This window comes from Diuraphis noxia, unplaced genomic scaffold (genome assembly GCF_037042655.1).
Source record: "Diuraphis noxia isolate RWA-SAM2 unplaced genomic scaffold, SU_Dnox_SAM2 contig0004, whole genome shotgun sequence".
In the NCBI taxonomy this organism is placed as follows: Eukaryota; Metazoa; Arthropoda; class Insecta; order Hemiptera; family Aphididae; genus Diuraphis; species Diuraphis noxia.
Window position 1 is genome coordinate 68094859 of NW_028301714.1, and position 23073 is coordinate 68117931.

The following is a 23073-nucleotide window of genomic DNA, read 5'->3' on the forward strand; positions in this document are numbered from 1 at the left end:
AGGCCAATAATTCGAAAACGAATTCGATTTCTTTCGTAACTCGTATCGTATTCTACCGTATACATCCATATACCTATATATATATAAGTTGTATATGATAATATTATTCTTGGTGGATATTGTTTCATACGTGCGTCTACGAAATCAACCCGAATGTCCCGAGGCGTGTTTTAAAAATTGTTGTTTTTTCTGGACGATTTCTGGACCCGTTCACCGTTAGTTCCCATCGCGTGCTAACGCGCCAACAACATATAATCCGATTCAAACTATAATTATTATATTATACTTGAGCTGGTTACACACGTTCTCTTGGATTCGTATATCATATGCCTCTACGCAGCAGTCTGTAAGAGTATGTATAACTATATAATATATTACGTTAACGTTACTTAAGACCAAGTCATAATATTTTAAGAACTCTGCGTGTGTACACATTTATCATTAATATAATACTAACACGAGAAAACAAAAAATTCGTCATTATATATATATATATATATATATGTACCAAAGACCCACTAAGAGAATATTATTTACAATTATTGGAAACCATAATATAATAATATATTAGTTCCTATGCTGTGATTTTTTCGTAAGTCACAACCACCAGTCGATAGTTACAAGTCTGTGTAAACAATAAAAAAGATTTAACAGCTCGTTCAAATTTTTTTCACTCTCTTCGGTAAACACAAATTACCTACACGGGTATAGGGAACAGACATCAGATATTGTAATGGTATAGACCGCAAGGCTGTACGCAATCTGTGAGTTGTGTACGTAAAGGGGTTGTTGAATGACGTATATAATTACAGAGAAACATTAATTACGAACTTCAAAAGGGATGAAAGGGGACGATCCTCGTACACAATGCCGGGGGTTATATATTGTATCGTTGTCTTCATTGTTGTTGTTGTTGTTGTTGTTGTTGTTGTTATTGTAGTAGACTATTTTTCTTCAAGAAATTTCGAAAAACGGCAGACGCAAGAATTTTCAAAGCAAGAAATCAAGACAAGACTTATCACAGCACACGCGACTGTTTGCCTAGCCTGCCTGACAACTCTTTTTTGTAAACGTTTTTAAAAGGGGACGCAAATACACCATTTACCTACCTTTTTTTTTGCCGAAGTCTGCAGATATCCAATAGACTCGTGTTTGATAATATGTGTGATTTGCGTATCGAATAATAGTGAAAAAAAACCACAAACCAAACGAACGCTTACACCTACGAAATTAAAATCGAAAAACCGTTTTTCGGGTTACAAAACGGAGCAACATGAAATATCGGTGTTCGAGACGAGTGGACGGGCGCGACGCGATCTTCCAAGAACAAGACTGTCGGTACTGCGATAGGTAACCATTAACCAGTCCGACGTGGACGGACGAGATCGCGCAAACCAGTTTGTACACGCCCCACCAGACCGGTGGAAACACGCGGCAGACAGGAATGAAGCGAGTTACCTAGGTAGTATGGGTAGGCAGACAGGTATCATGGGCTACTTTTTTTCCCGCACTGCCGCTGCTGTGGTCTTTCAACGAGAATCACTTATAATAATACGTCTTATCATATTATTACTATTATTATTATGTTGTGCCCACCCGTTCGGTATTCGTGTTTGATGATGATGATGATAATAATAATAACACGTAATTGTTGAGGACAAGTCGGCCGGCGGTATAACATGGAATATCTGACATTCCGGCGCCAAAATACCGAAACAAAAAAACCGAGAGAAACAAGGACGTTCGACTTTTCCAAAGTGGAGGAAAAAAAAATTAATAATGGCAAACTCTCGTTAATGTTACTTTTATAATTATATAATATTATATTCTATTTTTAAATGATCATAACTTTCGATGACATGCATCTGTAATATTTTTAACTACGACAAACAAACTGTATAGGAAAAGAAGAAAATTGAACTATGATAATTATTATAATTATAATTATTATTATTATTGTTGCAACAGTTCGGAGTTTTCGATGCCTTCACGTTTCCTGGTTAAAATCCAAACTTTCATTGGTTCAGGTTTTCCTTTCATCGGCACCAGGCCCCTGTATGTGAACTCGAACTGCGGGTCCCAGTTGTTGCTCTGATTCAGGACACTGCGGGAAACAAATGCATAATAATTATTATACAACACGAATTTATATTATTTTCATGTTAATTAGATGTATGTTCTTATACTGCATACCAGGTACACAGTACATACATAGGACACATCATTATCATTGTTTATTATCTGAGTTTTTCAAAAGTTTTTACTCTGAAGAAAATGATGAGTTTTCGTTTGTTTGGTTTTCTTTTATTTATTTCTGAAATGGAACAAGAAAAAAAACTATTGTCATGAGATGACGTCTTTTTTTTGTACTCAAAACTGATACTACCACGCTGGACACGTTTCGTGCACGTCTTGTATTTATCGAGCCGCAACTGTTCATACATCGATCACATCGACCTATATACCTATACTACCTCTGGTACTCAATTCTTTATTAGTCTTGACAAAATACATAAAGAATTTTCTAAACACTAACTATCTGAACAAGGGAAAAGTTTACCTTATTTGTATATTACCCATATGAATTTTCATATTGTTTATCGCTTTATTTAATGTGTATAGCTTAACGAAGCTGGAAAATTGATTATCGTTGTATACATCTATATTGCTGTAAAAGTATCGATCGATACGAAAACAAAACAATGGCTGAAGGCTTATATTATATGGAAATAAGTGAAATAATTCTACAGTGAAACTACCTTTATTATTTTTTCCTACTTATTATTATTTTTATCTTTCATTCATATATGCACTCAAAGTCTTCACTGTTGTCATCCGTGAGTCACGAGAGATTTAAGCATTTCCGTTTGAAGCTTTCTCTTCTATTTTTTCAAATTCGAAATAACAAAACCAATTTAGTTTGTGGACTAACGCACTTTAATTACGCTAAAGTCATAAACAATTATGGAATGAAATACTCAATTTTTATGTTCGCCAACACTCGCGATACGTATTTTTATAATGCAGAGAAAAACGCAGTTTAGCTGGACTACGTAACCGGCCAATGTACCTACTACATAGTACATAAATATTATATTATATTATACAGTAATATAATATAGGTAATTTAGTTATTATAGTTTATTAATTATTACCTAGTACATAGGTATTTAATTTTAGAAACTGGTTTGATTAAAATATGGTCCAATGATTAATTTCTTATAGACAGAAATATAGGTTTATAATAGTTCAATACACTATATATGTATATATATTAAACAAAAAAACAATATTCAAACTTTATAATGATTATAATGATTTCACTAGGTAGGTATATTTTTTTTTCAAAATATGAAATTATTATTTAACTGGTAGGCATACGTGTCTTATAATATAATAATAATGATGTGGTACAGAAAGTAATTTATGTATTTTTAATCATAATAGGTTTATAGGTACTTGCTATTATTATCATTATTATTATGATTGTATGGTTTTTTACAAATAACTTTCTTGTTTTACACCGAGCTCACTCGTCACTTAGCGATATATATATATATATATATATTTATGTTGATTGTGTCTGAACATTTTTGAGGATTGGCTGCATACCGTCCGCCGTCATCATTACATTATTATTTGGCTGTTAAACCGTGGTTTGTCGGTAGGTATATATACTCACACAGACGATAATAATATTACCTACTATACCTACCTATAATCCGAACGATCGACGTACACCCGTAGTACCGTACGTGAAAACTGATCGTTTTACTCGTGTGGGCGCGTCTTTATAGGTACGTATCGGGTGGCGCCGGTGACCAAGTCTTGATACCGGAAACTCGTTTGTCACACATACGTGTACAAACACATAGGTATACGACTTGGTGACTAGTTTTCAGAACGTTTCTGGTTCCTAGTTATACGGTCGGTTAGATTAACGTTAACCTACCGGCGTGTAATGACTCAATGGCCATCTAACCGTGGTCGACGGTCAAGGGTACGATGATACGATTTACCATAATATTAAATCGTACGCGTTTTAATGGATTCAATATTTTCAAATACTTCCAAATACTATCCATCGGCCACCGTATACTATAAAGTTTATAGTATAAACCATAATATATACAACGAATGGAAAAAGTCCGAATTGATGATGTAATATTATATTGTACACATGGTGATTAAATATTATTGCTATTGCTATAATATTTATAATTTAATAAATGTTGAGCATACGATCTTTTTTTTTTTTTTTTTGAACTTTGATTGAAATTCGAAAGAGTAGGTAGTTTCTGAGTTTTTAAACTATAGCCACGGTATATATTAATTTATGAAGTTTAGTTAAGCAGTCGTTAGATTTAGATGTATTATTTTTAAAATCAACATTATAATCGCTATCGTTTGAAAAAAAAGAGGTTATTAGCACCGCAACACTCCTTTAATGGCATGGAAATATAACTGTTCTTAAAAATTCCAAAAAATCAAAATTTCAATAAACGCACATACATTGGCGAAGCGGACGAAATAGGGGCGAGCGATGAGCATACTCGATGAGTCACCCTGTGTATAATAATATTATGTACAAATACGATATTATGGCTTCCGAGGGCGGCGGTGAATCGTAAGTCGTTGTCTCTGTCGTTCAGTCGGTCGGTCAATGATGGGTAGGTCGATCGGTCGGTCGGTCGGTCTGTCTGTTTGTCTGCCGTGCACGTGACGACTGACGACCACGTTTCAGGAGTGAACATGCAGGCAGTATTGGACGAGTTTTATGCACAGATCGTGGACAAACTGGAACGAGACGAGCTGATACCGGCCTACAAGCGGTCAATGCACCGCGAGTACCTGGCCACCGTGGTGGACGGGCTGTGCGGACAGTGGTGCGGCCGGGATAGGCGTCGGGCTTGCGAGGCTGCGGTGGCCGGGTCCGTAGCCTACCACGGCCGCGTGGTCAGGCACAACGGGTCCGTGTGCCCGCTTGGCAAACACCATGACATGCTGTACGTGGTGGCCCGCTTCGCTATGGATGCAGACGCCGGTCCCGAACCCGTGGCCGCGCTGTTGGCCGCCATTTACACGTAATTGATCAATGTTATATATTTTCGTTTTTACCTCGTTTCTATGCGACCGTTAATTCGATTAGAGCTGATTCGATTTCATCAATCGCATTAAATAATTAATGTTCATATTGGTTGGAGGGGAGGGGTTAAGGGTGATGCGAATTAAAAAATACGTTTACAATATGCACCAAACTACCGAATAAGTATGTAAAAAATTTAATGCCTATTGTGTTATTTTAAAACGTATATCCTTGCTCGTTTTGTTGTTGTTTTTTAGCTCTAGGGCAAAAAATGTAATTGCCAATTCATGTACCGATTTAAAAGTGTTCGTTTCAAGCATAGTGTAAATTATTTAAAATATGTATAAGTAAAATAGCATATTATTGATAAAATATACGAAATATTTCATAATTTATTATTAAAATATGGTTTATGATAATAAACAATACTATATAGGTCCTTCTATTATCTTTTCTTGAACGTTGTTCAATTTCTTTCGGAATGTGTTACAATTCTATGGACCCTGTGTTGTCGAAGTCTTAATAAACTATAAAAAAAAATTCTATGTACCACAGTAGTTATTCAGACTTATTCTGATAGATTGGATTCTCATAGGTATTATACAATCAAGTCCTGACATAACATAGTATTGTAATATTATTATGTTATCACTTATCCCCCTTATTTTTCCAAAAGTCAGGCATCTGAATTTGAACAAGTATGAATTGTATGCCCGTTCACTGTATATAACTATACATATGTATTGTAACTATAATATAACTGTGTAAGTATAGTGTAAGTACCTAAGTGATTGATAGATAATATTTTGTGTATGCATTTCACATATAATATGAACAATATAGAATAGGTTAGGTAATAAAAAAGGTTAATAATAAAAATAAAATACGGTTGTGTTAAATGCACGCTTTTGTGTATATTAACCTTTATCCACTATTGGAGGTTCTATTCGTCGGAGGTGGGTATATTATTATAATTGGTACTAGAGGTATTTAATACTTATTACATGAGATATTTTGACCGTCATCCAGTCAATCCGGATTAAGGACCCAATGGACCCCGGGCGTTACACGAAATTGTGTCCCGTGCTCCGAACGACTAAAATTTAAACGACCGCGACCGTAGTTCAAACGACCGACTTTTTAATTGTATATTTTCTATAAGTATAGACAAACCATTATAATATTCTATAGGTACCTACATGTTCATATCAAAAACACAACAATATATAATTATATCTATTTACAGATTAATTAATAGGCAATCATTCGTGATACGAATCGTGTGAATTCGACACAATCCCCCCTTGGCCCTCACCAATGTCGAATCTCTGGGATTTAGTGACTACGTTATATTACTTAACTTAATAGTTAATTCTTTATATTTAACTTTTTTTTTAAAGTTATATCATTGACATACATATAATAGCTACTTCATTAAACAATAATAAATTTGTGTCAAATTCACGTAAAAGTCGTTTATTGGGGGACCACTTTTAATTTCATATACCTCAATCAATATTTTCAGGCATAGGTACTCAACCTCATCTGTTCTATTATGATGAATTTATTCAAACTCTGATACTCTGAAGTGTACTCTATAGTCCCCAGGGCTATATATTCAATTGTATAGATTTATTATACCAATTAAAAAGTGTCCTGTGGCAGTGGCGTATAAAGGGGGGCCTAGTGGGCTGCAGTACCTCCCGAAATTACAGTATTAACTGCTACATATTATATAGTAACTTATAGGTGTTGGATAATTATTGTTAGTTGCTATATTATATTATAGCCCACCCCGAAATTTATTTCTATATACATTACTGTCCTGTGGTGGTACAAATTTATTTTGTTTCTTATAGTTATTAATATAATACATAAAAGATACTATGGATAATAGTTTTTAAAAATCGTTTTACAAAAATACAAATTAGACGTAATATTGGATCAAGTATATTTTATTATACTCAGACATTTTTACAAATTATAAAATATTGATACCTAGATTAATATATTAATAACTTTAGTTTTAAATACAGCACATCGCCTATGTATACATCTAAGTTTAATAAGTCAAATACAACTAGTTCGGAATTAGATTTATGTAGATACATCAGCGTTTCCAAAAAATGGTATATGGTTAATAATTTACGGAGAAAAAAGGTGATTTTCATTTGAAAGTGAAAAGTTCACTTCACCACCATGGATCACTTGTCTTAAATGGTACACAAATCTAAACAGTTGAAAGTAGGTCCTCAAGAATTATAATCAAAAGTTCCGAAAATGAGTGTTTGAATAAACTAATTATTGGTGGAAAAATAGAAGTATAAGATGGCGTTACAGATGAGTACGATATGTGGAGATACTCTGTCAGAAATATGCTTCCGGTGGTTACTTTTACGAATTCCACGAGCTACAACATTACGTGTGCCGTTCTCTAAATCGGAAGTGATTTATTATATTATATACAAACGAATCCGATTGAAGTCTCAGTGTCATAAAATATCTCTTTATTAGTGTGACGAATTGCTCGATTTGTCCCACTTCGACTTTAGCGTAGCGTATATTATTATATAGTTGACGAGACGCGTGGCCGCCGCCACTGCTGCAACGGAATACGATTGCCATTAAATCCGCGAAAGAATAATAATATAATCATCATCGAAAGCGATGTAGAAAAATTATTATTATAATATCGTCAGGCAAATAGAAATCTCAGCGTTAGGAGGAAGTTTATTAATGAAAATGTCTACAGTATATAAACTCTCTACTGTTCTACTGATCGCGTTTACGTGTTTTTATTATGTGATTAACATAATACTATTGGAAATCTATAATTGAAAAATATAATTCATTCTACCATCTAAGATAAATATGCTCATTTTTCCCCTCCTTTTCAAACCAAATACTTTTAAAATATTGTAATAATCGTTTATTTTTTATTACAATAAAATCAATTGAAACATCGTTATACAACAATAACAAATTATTATTATTTCTGCCTTCAATTGCTTTTGGTGTCCTAATTATATAATATTCAGTTCAATTATTATATCATAACCGACATAACGTTTATCAACGCTCATTTTCGTAAAATGTGTCATCGTCAGTTTAGAAATCCCAGACTTGTTTACATTTTATTAATTTTATTTATTATAATATGAAATAAAAGATATATTCTATTAGAATTAATTAAATTTTTGGATGTGAGAGAGTTGATTGATAAAATTATAGTTTTTGTTAAGTTTAATGATATTGCGACTTGAAAGTAGCTTTTATATTATATTTGTATAAGGTTTTTCCTTAAGTGAGGAACAATAATCACGTTATTTTTTTGATAAAATATAGTCAAATAGTCCATAATATACAGGGTGATTCTTTTATCAAACAACACTCATTATTTAAAAAAGTATTGACTTTTTTCAATTTTTTTTTTTTTTCAAAATTGTAGATTTACACTCTTCTTGAATTGTTTATTATTTTTATATTTTTCACCCTTATATTTATTATATACACCACCATCAACTTTTGATTTTCAAATGGTAACCTATACTTCAAATTTCATAATTTAATAAAGCTATTTTTTTAATTAATTATTACGTTAAAATTTTGAATTTAGCACTAGTAGTTTATGAGTTATAGGTATTTAAAGTTTAGATTGGCAGAGTGGAGTGGTACGGAGTTACCCCGCAAAATGTTTGTCCACTACTCCGCTTGTCTAAACTTTAAATACTTATAACTCATAAACTACTAGTCCTAAATTCGATTTTTATGTATCAAAATTTTTAGAAAAATATTCTGCTTTGGAATATGAAATTAAAAAACTATGTTGCCATTCAAAAAAGTAAAAAACTTAAAAAATGATAAGGATAAAAAATATTTAAAAATATAATTTTTTAATAAAAGCGTTGGTTTTTTAACAACTTGAAACTATGTAAAACAATATTTTGAAAAAAGTCAATACTTTTATAAATAATGAGTGTTGTTTGATAAACGAATCACCCTGTAGTATCATGGAAACCATAGCTATACAATTAATAGCGTGAATCATTTATGCCATCGATTGTCATAACCTTAATAAGTTATAGTTATTCAAATTTCAAACAAGTTTGTTAATATTTTATTTTCATTACAAAATAAATAATAACACTAATCTTCAGAAAGTGATTAAATGAGTTTATATTATGATTGTAATATGTTCATATAGCTTAAAATCCATAAGTTAGTGACATATACGTTAGATCTCATTTGCATAACAAACACATAAAAGCATATAATTTAGAACAGAAATTTATTCATACTTTGTTTCTGTAATCTATAAGAGCCGGCATTAGCGAAAATAATGCACTAGGAAAATTCAAATTTTGCCGCTCGTAAAGTAATAATATCATCACTGTTTTTAAAATGCCACCCCTTACTAAAGTTCCACCCTAGAAGTTGGTATATGTTGCCTACCTTTTGAACTGGGTCTGTATTATATTCTTATTTGATCGCACACACCTAATATTCCAATCAATAAAAAAAATACAAAATCGAGGTAACACAATGACACAATAATACACTTAATATTACGATTTACGACCATCCATAATATTCGATATAAAAATGTAAAATTAATAAATCTGTTTCTTATTATTATCGCAATATGTTCTTACATTAGTTAACATAATATTGAAATATAAAATCACTTCAAAAACATCGCAAATATGTTAGCTTTCTTAAGAAAAACCGACCTATATAATACAATTTAAACCTTCTGCTAACGATAACCATAATATTTATGTCAGTGGAAATCACACAAAATTAACTGTATAATTTTGATTCTAGAAGTCACTCATTATGTATTAAACAAAAAACTAATAACCTTTGCTGTTAATGTTTTTAAGTTCAATAAAAAAAAAAATACATCAGAAATAGTTTTTGATCAATCTGTATTAATTAGATTTCTTTAAGCAATTAAATTTTTTAAGTAATGTTACCAATATTGGTTTATTATTTAGTTTTTATTTTAATTTAACTTTAAGCTGATTTACCTATCCTAACAAATAAAAAATATATTCTAAAGCTACAAAAACAAAACAAGAAACAAGAAACAATTCATTTTTATTTTTTTTGCTACAAAGCAATTGTTATTACCACACTGTGGGAACAAAATGTTAACCTAAAATTACAAATTATTGTACTTAGTAAAAACACCTAGTTATAAAGATATAAAGAGCTACTTAATAATTGAATAATTACAAATAAAAAAAATGGAAATACTTTCTTCGAGCTAATTATATTACAAAATGAACAATCGTATCCGTGTTTATTCAGTGTATTCTAAGAACGAAATGAATCGTTCACATTATGTAGTACAAAGTAAATAAATTATATTAAATATTTTATTTGTATTTATTTATGTTCTATAGGCTTTAGTTGGATTAGACATCATGACATGTGTAGAAAGTCTTTAAAATACTTAAAATAACTAAATAATTAATATAGTTATGTAACATGGTTATAAACCTTTACGAAATAGTCACGTATCATACGTATGAACGTATGTATCATGTATTTTGTGTGTATTAATATATATGTCGTAGCCACTTCGTGAAATTGATCTTTTCACGAAAAGATGACCATTTCGTGAAATGGAAATAAATATCATCTACACATTTCAGATAGTCTGGTAATTGCAGTATAATATAATATACAATAATTTAGATATTATTTAAGTATTTATTGTATTATTTGACATGGGCACGAGATTAAATGGATATAATCAAACTTGACGTTTCCATTAAGTTGTTCGTGTAAAAGTGCTTGTCAAACCAAAAGATGGGTTTGTTTTAAAGGTAGTCTAAAATGTAACATTCGTTGTCACAATTCATTTTCCTGCTTTAATAAATACAAAATTTTCATAATACGGTTAATAAATTAATATGATATATAAATAAACTTTATTACTATATATAATTATTTAAGTCAAATTTATAAGGGTAGAATAAGTTGTTAAATGTTGTATTTCAGTACACAAAGTGAACGACCACTTTGTGAAAAAAATTACACGTTGTTAAAATTGAGTGACCGTTTTGTGAAATGTTTTTGAATTTCACAAAGGGTAAAAAACGTATTTCCATTTCACGAAATGGTCATCTTTTCACGAAAAGATCGATTTCACGAAGTGGTTACGACATACATATAGGTATATTTTAATTTACATATTTTTTTCGGAATATTTATTTAAGGTCATTCTTTAAAAATATAAAATTAATAATAATAGGTTTAATTAAGAAAATACCTTTTTTAAATCGTCAGTTATTTGTTTGAACCTAATGTTCATGTTTCTGTACGCACAAGCGCGATTACTAAGATTTGCTCTGTCGTAATAAGCGTAATTTAACTTAATAATGTGTATACCACTCTTGAAAAAAAGTATTTATTTTCATTCTAAATAATATAATGTTCTTCATCCATGTATAATGACACGTAGGTATATAAAGCATGCAAAGTTTGTAAAGTATCATATTTTACGAAAACGCACTCGGCCATTAGAAATTGAATAAATTATAGTGTATGCGTGAATAGGTAGGTAGGTAGGTATCGTGAAAATTGAAATGACTGTAAATGGTATATTATGCAAATAATACACATTTGTCACTCCAAGAATAGTAATGTTATATATTTTACGTTTTATATTTTAATTTAGTTAAGGTAAAAAAAAAAATGAAGAACAACTTTAACATAATAATATAATTTTTACTTTTAAGTAAACAAACATCTTATTACTATTTCGTTCGCGTAGGTTGAACAATATATTTCCGGTTAAAAATATTAAGATTTTTAGATTTTATAATAACCGTAAATCGTATAAAGGGAACATAATGTAGCTAGTAATATATTAGCTTGCACTAAGTGTAGTAGGTATACTACAGTAAAACATGTATTACAGTGTTATATTTATTATTATAATAGATTGACCATTTCGAATTCAAATGTTTGAATTGCAACTTATTATCTTGGCTATTTAAGTTGGGAATGACGATGATAAGTAAAATGATAAGGATTTCAAGATCACGAAAAAATATAATACCTACATCATATTATTATTATGTTGGAATAGTATTAGAATACACTGTGAAAACCATGACGAATATTAAATGCTATTGTATAATGGATTGCTCGTTTCAGAATGTTTTGTTGTCGGGATAGGTGTTTGCACTACAGTTAATTTTTTTTTAATCGTCTTTCTAATTCGGATTCGATGAGATATTAAAAAACTACAATTCGTTACGTCATGTATTAGAATTGGGGCTACTACGCACATTTGATTTTTTATTCCACAAGGTCAAGCTTTAAACTGAAACGTGGGAAAAGGACCAATGCACTTATAATAGGTACCTACTTAATTTTATATATTTTCATTTACTCGAAAAATAAATTATGACCAATTTATTAATACCCTTTCCCGTACTTTACTGTTTATTAGTGTTTCGGCTTGAACATACAATTTTGCATACAGCTGATTATAGTCATGTCATAATATGTAGAGCTGGGATTTATGTACATAAATAAGTATCATAAAGGTATATAATATATTTATTTAATTTAATATATACTATCTAAGCAAACAGTGTATAAACTATACAAGTATAAATATATAGAAGTAAATTAATGTTATGCATATTTAACTTATTTTTTTATGTAAATCATGTATTGCCAACAAATCACCTGCATGCAGTGATGAGTTAAAAAAAATATATTTATGACTTATAAGAAAATTATTAGAGATTATTTTAAGATTAATACGATTTTAAATTCGTTTATTCAAATAAATTCTCAAAATCTCTTACTATAAAGTGATATAAATTTTGAATAAAATATGTAAAAATATGAAAGACAAAACTCTTCTAGTCGAGTTAGTGTGAGCTAAATTGTGGATATAATTACCTATATAATCGAAAACCTAAAGAACTAAAGAAAAAAAATATGAAAATGTCTAGTTATCCTAGCCCTGATCATATGATATATATATACACACACACACGCCATCACGTTATTATACAATATATTTTAATTTTAGATAATATAATTATCAATCGAAAAATTCATACTACCAAATTGTGTTTAGTGTAGATTATTCAAATCAATCCTATGCAGTATGTATATACGTTGTATGCTAGTAAAATATTCTTAACAAACCTGTATCTATATTGAAAATATATCCTTTCTAAATTAGCATGATGACTATATTAAACCTATGTTATATTATAATATTGTGTTATTTTGCTTTATTTTAACATAGCGTGTTAAGTTTTAGTAAAAAAGTTGATTATGTTCAATAATAACTAACTATTTAAATATAAGAGATCACAAGAGTTGTTATATAACTAAAACATTTTTAAATTTTTTACTATTTGTAAAAATATATTAAATTAAGATTTTACCTCTAGATTTTAGATTTTTATCGAAGACTATGAAGACTATAGCAGCTGAAATTTAATTGGTAATTTATGGCAGATATTTTTTTGCTTCTCAATTTTCGATTAATTTAAGGGTTAACATTAATACACATAAATATGGTTGACACACCAGATAACGTGAGTCGTGAGTGGTTTTCTAGATGGCATATCTATAACTATATTATATGATTATAATACCTAACCTTTGATTTTTTTATAAGAAATCCAGATATCCTGTAAAAGTCCAAAATTATGTTTTATTGATAGTTAATATAACATATTGTGCATTGTTATTTTTAAGTTTTGAATAGTTTTAATGAATTATATTTGTGTGCATTTCACGCGTCGTGAGGGATCGATAAATTACCGCATTAAGTCTTCATGTGACAGGAGTTGTAAAATTTAAAGTACCTACTTTAGTTTTTAGGTCTGGTTAAAACAGTAGTTCTTTTAAATTTTATTCTTTTAATTAAAAAAAAATTTATTTATTACATTTATTTTAAATGTTATTTAAATAACCACTATGTTTTTGTTTGATATAATATTGTATTGACAATATTATGCTTTTTTAATATTAGAATGATTAAACTTTTTAAACTAAAATTTAGTATAAAACAGTTTTTAAGAAGTAAATAAAAAAACATGACGTTTCAGTGTGTACGTTATCAAACATTGTGTTTGTACTATTATTTCCCAGTCACGATTTTTCGTTTGTTTACACATTATCGTCCTGACCTTGAGCCAAAGAAATCAAATTTTAAATTTGCCCCGATGTATTATTTAGTATCTCTTTCGACACGTACAAAATAATTAGTTTGCAATATTTGTATTCATGCGATCATACGGCACAAATGCCTTCAATTTATATCCGTAGTTATTGTTATTCCATTGTAGTACAAGGCCAGTGGAGCTTATGTGTGGAGTGCTCCCTAATGCCCTGAGACGTCAATCCTATGATATGGTCTGATTTGAGAATGGTACGTTTTGATTACAAGTTTGTTGACTTTACTTGGCCTAGTTGAGAAAAATATACATTGACTTTCCGCAAGTGATATTAGCGAAATATTCATTCATATAGATAAAAAAAAATGTTATTTATTTATTATTATTATACATTTTCATAATATATTGAATTACAACGCACGTATATCATAATATATATAATCCATCACGAAATAGAAATGATGGGCATTATTGCCAAACGTTTCTTTTTTTACGAAAGTTTGATAGGAGCTGTCGGAATGCGTACAGGTAGTCAAAGATGAGTTTTTTCATACATTTTGATCTGTATGGGACTTGAATGTTATAGCTATAACTTGTTAATGTCGAGTATGAAGTATGATTTGTCTTACGTGCGTATGTCTTAATAATAATAATAATAAGTATAGATACCCACGGCTGTACATCAATGTCAATAAAACTCATAATATGTGTTATGTATACCTATCAAAAAAAAAAAATACAATTTATAACATAATATATAATTTACATTCAAATGTCAGCTAATTACGAATGTTTATTTCAACGCTTTCAGGGTGAATAAAATACACGGTTTTAAAATATGGGGCTTAAAAATCGTGTAGGATATATTATAATATAGTTGAAAAGTGGAAGAGTACAGCGAGTTGACACATGTCCAAAACAAACACTTTTACGAAACGCCACAAGACCACGTTGATGTCTGTATAGTTGTAATTCTATGTATAGGTACCACGTAGCTCATGCTCCGGAAGTGCATTTATAATAATAATAATATTATGACCTACAATTTCTCGAAACTCTTAATGTTATAGTATTTTAAGTCTTACTTTCGTTCCCATTCGGTTAAAAACTTAACATCTTGAATGTGAATGTTTTATTTAAATTGCGTAGAAGTCAAATAGGTCAATTTTAATTTTAATATACAAGCGCCTTATTCATCCTAGTTCATTGGTTACCGGTTATTGCCTACTGGTTATTACTTATATTACTATATAAAATATATACATTTTTTGTATATATATATATTATACATTATATACATAATTGTACCTATGAATAAAATCACAATAAAATCATTTATCGAATATTATTAAGTAGTTATTAAACTTATATAGCATTGATGTCATGGTAGTTGACCAAATGATGTTCAGAAAATGTTTGTTGAAGTAGGTACTCTGATAAATTATCACAAAATACTTTTATATTATCATTGAAAAAATCAACAAAAAAAAAACGATTGTTGCAAGTACATAATTTATACTATTTTAGCATTTTGACTAGTTTTTATCTTTGAGATATTCTAGAAGTAAAATATCTATAATTATTCAGAGTTTGAGTTCTTTTGTAATTATAATCACAAACATATTTAGATCCTTGGTATTATAGGTAGTCATTATATAGGTAAGTACCTACTTGTTGTATGATTTTAATGTGTTTTATTGGCATTATTAATATTATAGTACAAGTTTCTTGTTTGGTGCGTTTTAAATAAAATTTATACTCGTGTTTAGAGGCTAACCCTAAGTATTAAGAACATTCATTCACTTATGCACTGGTATAATGGATTAAAAAAAAATATGAACATACTTAACGAACTGCATCCTTGGATTTATGATAAAATTCAACTTTGCTATTCATTTTGCGTTAAAACTAACGAAGTATAGATATTATTGGATATATTCAAGAAAGCTAAATCCTTGAAACGATAATCATCAAAAGACTATATAGGTATTATATTCCGTAATATTATAACGCATAGTTAAGTCTGCTTAGAACTAAAACTACGATTTGTATAAATGTATAAAATCAGAATGGTTTGTTTAGATTACTATATTAACATTTTGAAAACCACATTATGTGGGTACCAATATTGTATTCGAGTGTTTTTTCAGTTGTATTAAATATTAAATTATTGTTGTTCTTGATTTTGTCGGATTTTAATTGCAAAATACTTGTTAAGCACAAATACTTTGATATAATTTGTTATCTTACAAAACTAAATTCAGATGTTCTATTGGGTTCTGGTAAAAAAAAAAAAATCACTTACGAATAATAAGTAATTATGTAAAAAAATTTAGATAATTATTGTTCTGACTTTTTAATAACAGATATTTAAAATTTTAAGTACCCAGTGTAATGTTATAATTATGTATATTTGGCCAGTTGATATGTGTTGTTGTATTTATATATTATGAAATTAAACTTCATAATATACACCTTTTATCATCTAATAGGTATGATATAAGTTTTAATTTAGACATGTTTTAGTTTTTAATTTTATACTTTTGAACTAACGCTGTATGAGTTATTTAAATTTAAGTAAAAGTTGATCACAATGATTCGTTTACGAGTATCTTAACTTGCGTATTGCTTTTTGAATCGTTAATTTTTTTTATGTCGTTGAGTAAGAAAAAAAATATAAATATAAATTTTTTTATGGATGTTTTTTAAACAACTTCATTAGCTACGCATTCTAAAGATTTCTTATTGGTTAGTTAACTTTTATGTATTTCATTTTCTTACATTTGTAATGTATGTTAATGATTTTTTAATAATTGTATTTGTCTACCACATAATATAACATTGCAGATAACACTTAGTAAAACACTTCACATAAATTAATTTCATGTTAATATTATAATACCATAATATATTTATTATTAATTATATTTATTTATTATTATTAATTGTTGTTTCCTTGAATGTTTCCGTATCATAAGTGATTTTTAATGGGAACTCAACTTTAAAAATGCATTTTTCAAACAATTAAACGTGATTAACAAAATTTAATACATTTCTACTGATATTTAAAACTTTATAAAATATTATACCTATGTATATTAATTTATTATAAATTGTATGATCGAAAAAATGTATATTTGATCTATGGCTGTATGGCCATGTTTAAACAAAAACATTGTCATGAACTGACGTGAAGTTGAATTGGAATCAATTATTCGGTCATTGTTCTTCCTAAACCAGCTATTTCTTATGTACCATTGAACTACTGAACGGTAAAATACTTAGAATTTAAGGTATTGGGTTTCACTTTTTAATATTTACTCCTCGATTTGTTTATTGGTCTATTGCTTATTTTCTATAAATATTTTATTTTATTTTACCTTCTAGATTAGACAAAACTACAACCTAATAATTTAAATCTGTCAATTCATCATGTTCAATTTCTTTTTTTTATGATAATATAATAATCAAAGAATGTTATTGTTTTCAGTATTAATTAATTTGTAAATAATACAATATTCATTGCGGATAATATACTATTTTAATCGATTTTTTTAATACAACAGTTCATAACACGACCGGGGAGAATGCATACCTATTGATTACATATTATACTAGACTTTCAGCTTTGATCCATAATATAACGATATACCTACCTATACTAATGATTCATTCGAACGCAGTTATCACGTATTATCGTACAGAATAGATGATAATAATAATAAAAAAAAAATATAAAGCGATTTTTGTGGTCTGGTTCCAAGTCGTTTGTATAGGATTGCTATTGCAGTATTATAAGACTGGTATACTTGTGTAAACTAGCACGATAATAATATAATAACGATGATATTATAATCGCGTAATCAGTTACCAGTATTATTTTGAAGAAATTGATCATTTTCGATTGGCATCGCCGCGGCGCCAACCGAGTTAAAATCAGAACCCGGTCCTGACTCACGATGACCACCGGACGATCACCTATTGACCCACTGGCCCAACACCCGTTACTGGTCGTCGCAGTCGGTGTTATGACTTATATCATAATAATGTTATGCGAGTACGATAAGTACGAATATTATTATTATTGTTGTTGTGGTACATGCACATTATGCCTTGGCCGCATGCAAAACCGTAGGCACAATATGCCTAATATAGGATGTGGAACTGTGGAGTATAATAACAACGGCGTGTTAACCCTTTCTCTGCTAAAACTCAAAACACAACTTATGTAAGTACACGTGATTTTTTACGCTCAACAGCTTACACGCATTGCACTTTGCCCGCGGTTTGCCCTCACAAAATAATATAAATGCAGACGCGTGTTGAATATAACCTTTACGACAATAATTATATTAGTACGTGGTACCTACATAGTATAGAGCACTGTGTATGGATTTTCGCGGTAATCCGCTACAAGTCATGTCCCACTATACAGTCATCCGACCCTAATTATTATTTTTGATACTATTATAATACTGGTCAATACGTAATCTATTGATTATTGACATGTTAACCTTTTCTCTGCGCCAACCCAAATCACAACTTATGCAAGTGTGTACGCATGATTTTGTATGCTAAACAACTTACACACATTGCACTTAGTCCACGGTTTGCCCTAACAAAATAATGTATTTTCAGACGTGTCTAATGTAACTTGTGACAATAATACGTGTGTAATAAAATAGTGTTTAGTGAATAGATTTTCACGGTAATCAACTACAATATTATAGTCATGTCTCAAGAGTCACGACTCGCAGTCTTCCGACCCTGGTATTTTTTTTTCTTTTTATTATTATTAGTGAAGCATCAACTATGCACTGGTTATTAGCTTTTTACAAAAATTTTACATATTTACAATTTACATTTTGCTATACAAATCGATATTTTTTAAATATAAGATTATAATATCACGGTAGTTGGAATATGGACCAATTGCTTCGTACAGGCTGTCGGGGATGTCGAAGTGTTTCCTATAGCTTCATTGCGACCCTATAGTATTATTGATGTTACTATCATACTGTTTGTTGATAAAATTAATTATTATTCTAATAAATTTCCCATATTATTTCATCTTTACAGGATGTTAATATTATATACAATAATGTGTATACGTGTGATAAAAAAGTATATTGTACTTTACTGCATATTGTTAGGTGTTATTATAAAATATCGTTAAAAAAAAAATAAAAATAATGAAGGGGTAATATTCCACAAAATATGCCGTGACAACAGTTCTTCATCGACACCAAAAATCTAAGAATAATGATGTATGCTTGCTTTAATATGAATACAGGCCAAGAATTTAAATGCCAAAAAATACAAATTAGGTATTATGATATTTAAAATACGGCCAAAATTTAAAATAAAGTCATTTTAATAGGTAAACAAAAGTTAATTAAATTTTTGTTGTTTGCTTATTTTTTTAAAAACTTTTATCAGAGTATAAATAATCTGTAAACATAATTACAATAAGCATAAGAATATGAGAGTATTGGAAGATATATATTGGCAGTATAAAGCTTTGCTTGAGAGGAGTAGTTACCCAGAAATAACACTGGGCGAGATAATTTATTAGGCTATTTTATATATAAAATGTATACGTTAAGTATTATTTTTTTTAAGTTCCTAAATTAGCTACCCGAGTAACAATGTTGGTGTACATTGTGTTCCCCACATCAATTTTTAGGTTTTTGTTACCATGCTATAACGGTGCACAGCACTGTGCTTTTGATAAAAATTAATATACCGATTTATTACATGGCAAGCATCGTGCCGGTAGAAATCAATTGTCGGTTCAAGAACCGTTTTTGTTTGCAACTATAACTATCGTTTATTTGTCAGACTAGAGTAGGTGTTGCAACCGTGCGAGAGTGATCAAAAGTACATTGCCGTAACCGTGTATGAGTGTTGAAAAATACGGTGCACACACCATGACAAAAATAAACAAATAAAGTTAATACGTACATATAATTATAATACATATAGTTATATTTCGACATTCGGGCATTCAGTTTACAATCATAGCTATAATTTTAGAAAAAAGATATGATTATTATTAAAATACAGTATATGTATAATTTACAGTATAATTTTCTTGACTTTAAGAATAGTATAACAGGACGTCACAACATAGGTTTTCAAATTTTCATATTGAAGAAATTTGTAGTTGGTATCTCAAAGCACGTTCTCGTATATCACTCGCAAGTTCAATATACTTGTAACTATTTCCTCGAATGTTTACGACGTGCGCAACTTTTTATGTTTTTATTACGCAGACATATGCACGTGATTTACTCGGAATATGCAAAAAAAAAAAAAAAAAATGCAGCGACGGATATTGGCATGAGAATATAATATGCTAATGCGATAATATTTTTTAATAAATACAAGAATATTCAACCCATCATGAAACGTATATGTTAAGATTTCTAACCAGAGTGGTTTCAAGTCAAATATTATATGCGTTTCCGTATAAATCCGATCTACTCGTGCAGTTTTGCGAATATCATTATATTATTATGCACTTATAATATATTTAACATACGACTACCGTTACGGCAAAAAAACAACATTATTATCGCTGTTATTTAATGTATATTTTGTGCAGGTGCGAGAAAACGTTGGAAAAGCTTTTCGAGGGCGCCGTGGTTGGCAGCAAAGTGGCGCGCATGATCAGCGGCCGGTGGACGGACTTCGGGGCGACCGTTGCCGATAACCGGATGGCGCTGGCATTCTATCTGGACCGGGCGACGCGCGCGCGACTCCTACTCGACGGCCGCCGAATGCAAGACGTCTGGATGCGGTCGTACCGGGCGGCGCCCGTAATGGTGGCCGTGGCCACGGGAGACCTGGCCGCCGTGGCCATGCTGTTGCGGTACGGCCCGGACGAGCGGTCGGTGCGCGCGGCCATCGCTTACTTGCGCCGCCGTTGCGCAGATCAAGAGCCACGCGGCCCACCGTTCGCCGATCGCGACCAGTCGTGCCTGGAACTGCTGCTAAGAGCTGTCGCTTACGAGGGCGGTGCAGGGTTTGGTGGTGTCACTGGTGACATGGATGGCAGTGGCGGCGGGTGCGGCAGTCGCGACGATTGTGGCGGATGCGATGGCGCCGGTGCAGGGGGCAGTGGCGTCAAAGTCGTACCGGTGCCGCCGACATTGCTGCACCTGGCCAGGTGCGCCGTACGCAAAGCATTGCACCAAAACTTCAGTCTACCGCACGGGATACTGCAGTTACCCTTGCCCAGGTCATTGGTATCGTATTTAGACCTCGAGTGTTGATCCACGACGTTATACTCTCCCTTACCCGCCAAACCGTCCGTCCAACCAATCATAAATATTAAATTAAATTCGTTATACTTGTGCTACATCGAATACGATTGCAGGTCGTTCAAATAAAATAATGATACACACTTAACTGGTAGTTTTATAATTTATTTATTTTTTGTTAATATCTTATACGTTTCCAATAGTTTCGCTAGATCTTTCCACTGTAATCTTAATGCTTGTAATACTGATATTCGGCTATAGTCAAAGGCGCAACTAGGGACAGTTTTTCGCGGTGGGCGGGGGGATAGAAATGTATTGGCAGCACACACCCGGCTAATAACTATTTTAAAGATTTAAATATGATTTTAAAAAACCGGGCAGACAAGTGTATGATGGCTCCTATTGCATTCGATGAATTTATTTATACAGCGTAGTTATAAATTAACCACCCAAAGAGTGAAATAATAAATTATGTTACTTTAGATGACTAGGTACGGTTTAAATTTAAAATAAATATATAATTGTTGTACCTTCAGTCAATATTTAAACAATTAATAATTGTATAACTAGTCGCTGTACTTTCTATTATTATTATTATTATTATTATTATTATTTAATAAACCACGAAGATGATTAGATGAATTAATTAAACGAATAGAAGTATCTTTTGTGCTGCTTTGTGTGAGGCATAAGCATAATAATATTTATTATGATCGTGTGCATTGTGTATTTGTGTCATTCTACAGCTTTGGTTTCACGATCGACTACGTTTGTGAACTTTCGAACGATCATTGTGCTATTGACAAGTTATTTTGTTATTGATATTTCAGACGAGAACCGATATATTTCAAAATATTTTATATTTAATATAAAATATGATACCTTTGGAGAAACTTTGTTTTATTATGTGTGATATTTAGGGTAAAATGTTAGCAGTAGGTAGGTACTTAATCATCACCATAAAAATTGATTTTAATATATTTTGTTATAAAATACAATATATTATCATATTATTATTTACCTATGTATGTACCTACATTTAATGATAAATAACATAAACATTATTATTATGCCATGTATATAAGTGTATACTGCTGAAGATTTTATTTATTTAAATAAACGATTTACTGTAATTATAATTTATAGAATAAATATTTATTTTATAATAATATATAGTTTATATTCTACATAATTGATCTATAAAATATTGGGTACGTATAACTACAAAAATATGACCGTTTAACATTTCACGTACCTAATTAGTTTGTTTTTTTCCATTCGATATCTAAAATTAGATGCATAAAATGTGAAAGTACACAGAAATTTGAATAATATTATTAACGGTTGTCAATGCTGGTGCATTACACGTTAAAGTAACGTTTTATGGAAACTGGAGATGATTCATTTTTTATTTTCGATTTCACTTAACATATTATGGGTATTCATAGTATTTTTCCTACATTCACGTAAACATTGGTTTTTGGAAATGTATACAAACTTTGTGTAGTAATTTGTTAATACGAGCCAGTAAATACCATATAGGTATTATATTTATATT

The 23073-nt window shown here is 30.4% G+C and overlaps 3 protein-coding genes across 3 annotated transcripts in view; 1 reads left to right on the top strand and 2 right to left on the bottom strand.

Moving 5' to 3' along the window:
- LOC107169144 (uncharacterized) overlaps positions 1 to 1347 on the bottom strand; it is a 34800-nt gene extending 33453 nt beyond the window's left edge. Inside the window, exon 1 of the mRNA XM_089226781.1 lies at positions 1110 to 1347. The gene's annotated coding sequence lies outside the window, so the exon portion shown is untranslated. The remainder of the gene's footprint in view (positions 1 to 1109) is intronic.
- Positions 1348 to 1788: 441 nt separating this feature from the next.
- Positions 1789 to 23073, bottom strand: part of Gycbeta100B (guanylate cyclase soluble subunit beta-1-like) — a 36450-nt gene continuing 15165 nt past the window's right edge. The window contains exon 14 of the mRNA XM_015518797.2: positions 1789 to 2104. Coding sequence (XP_015374283.2) covers positions 1954 to 2104 — 151 coding nt within the window. The 3' untranslated portion in view covers positions 1789 to 1953. The remainder of the gene's footprint in view (positions 2105 to 23073) is intronic.
- On the top strand, positions 4643 to 21663 carry stops (SOCS domain-containing protein stops). Its single transcript, XM_015518798.2, has 2 exons — positions 4643 to 5084; positions 20858 to 21663. The coding sequence occupies exons 1-2, from the start codon at positions 4753 to 4755 to the stop codon at positions 21525 to 21527; spliced, it is 1002 nt and encodes a 333-aa protein (XP_015374284.1). The 5' UTR covers positions 4643 to 4752; the 3' UTR covers positions 21528 to 21663.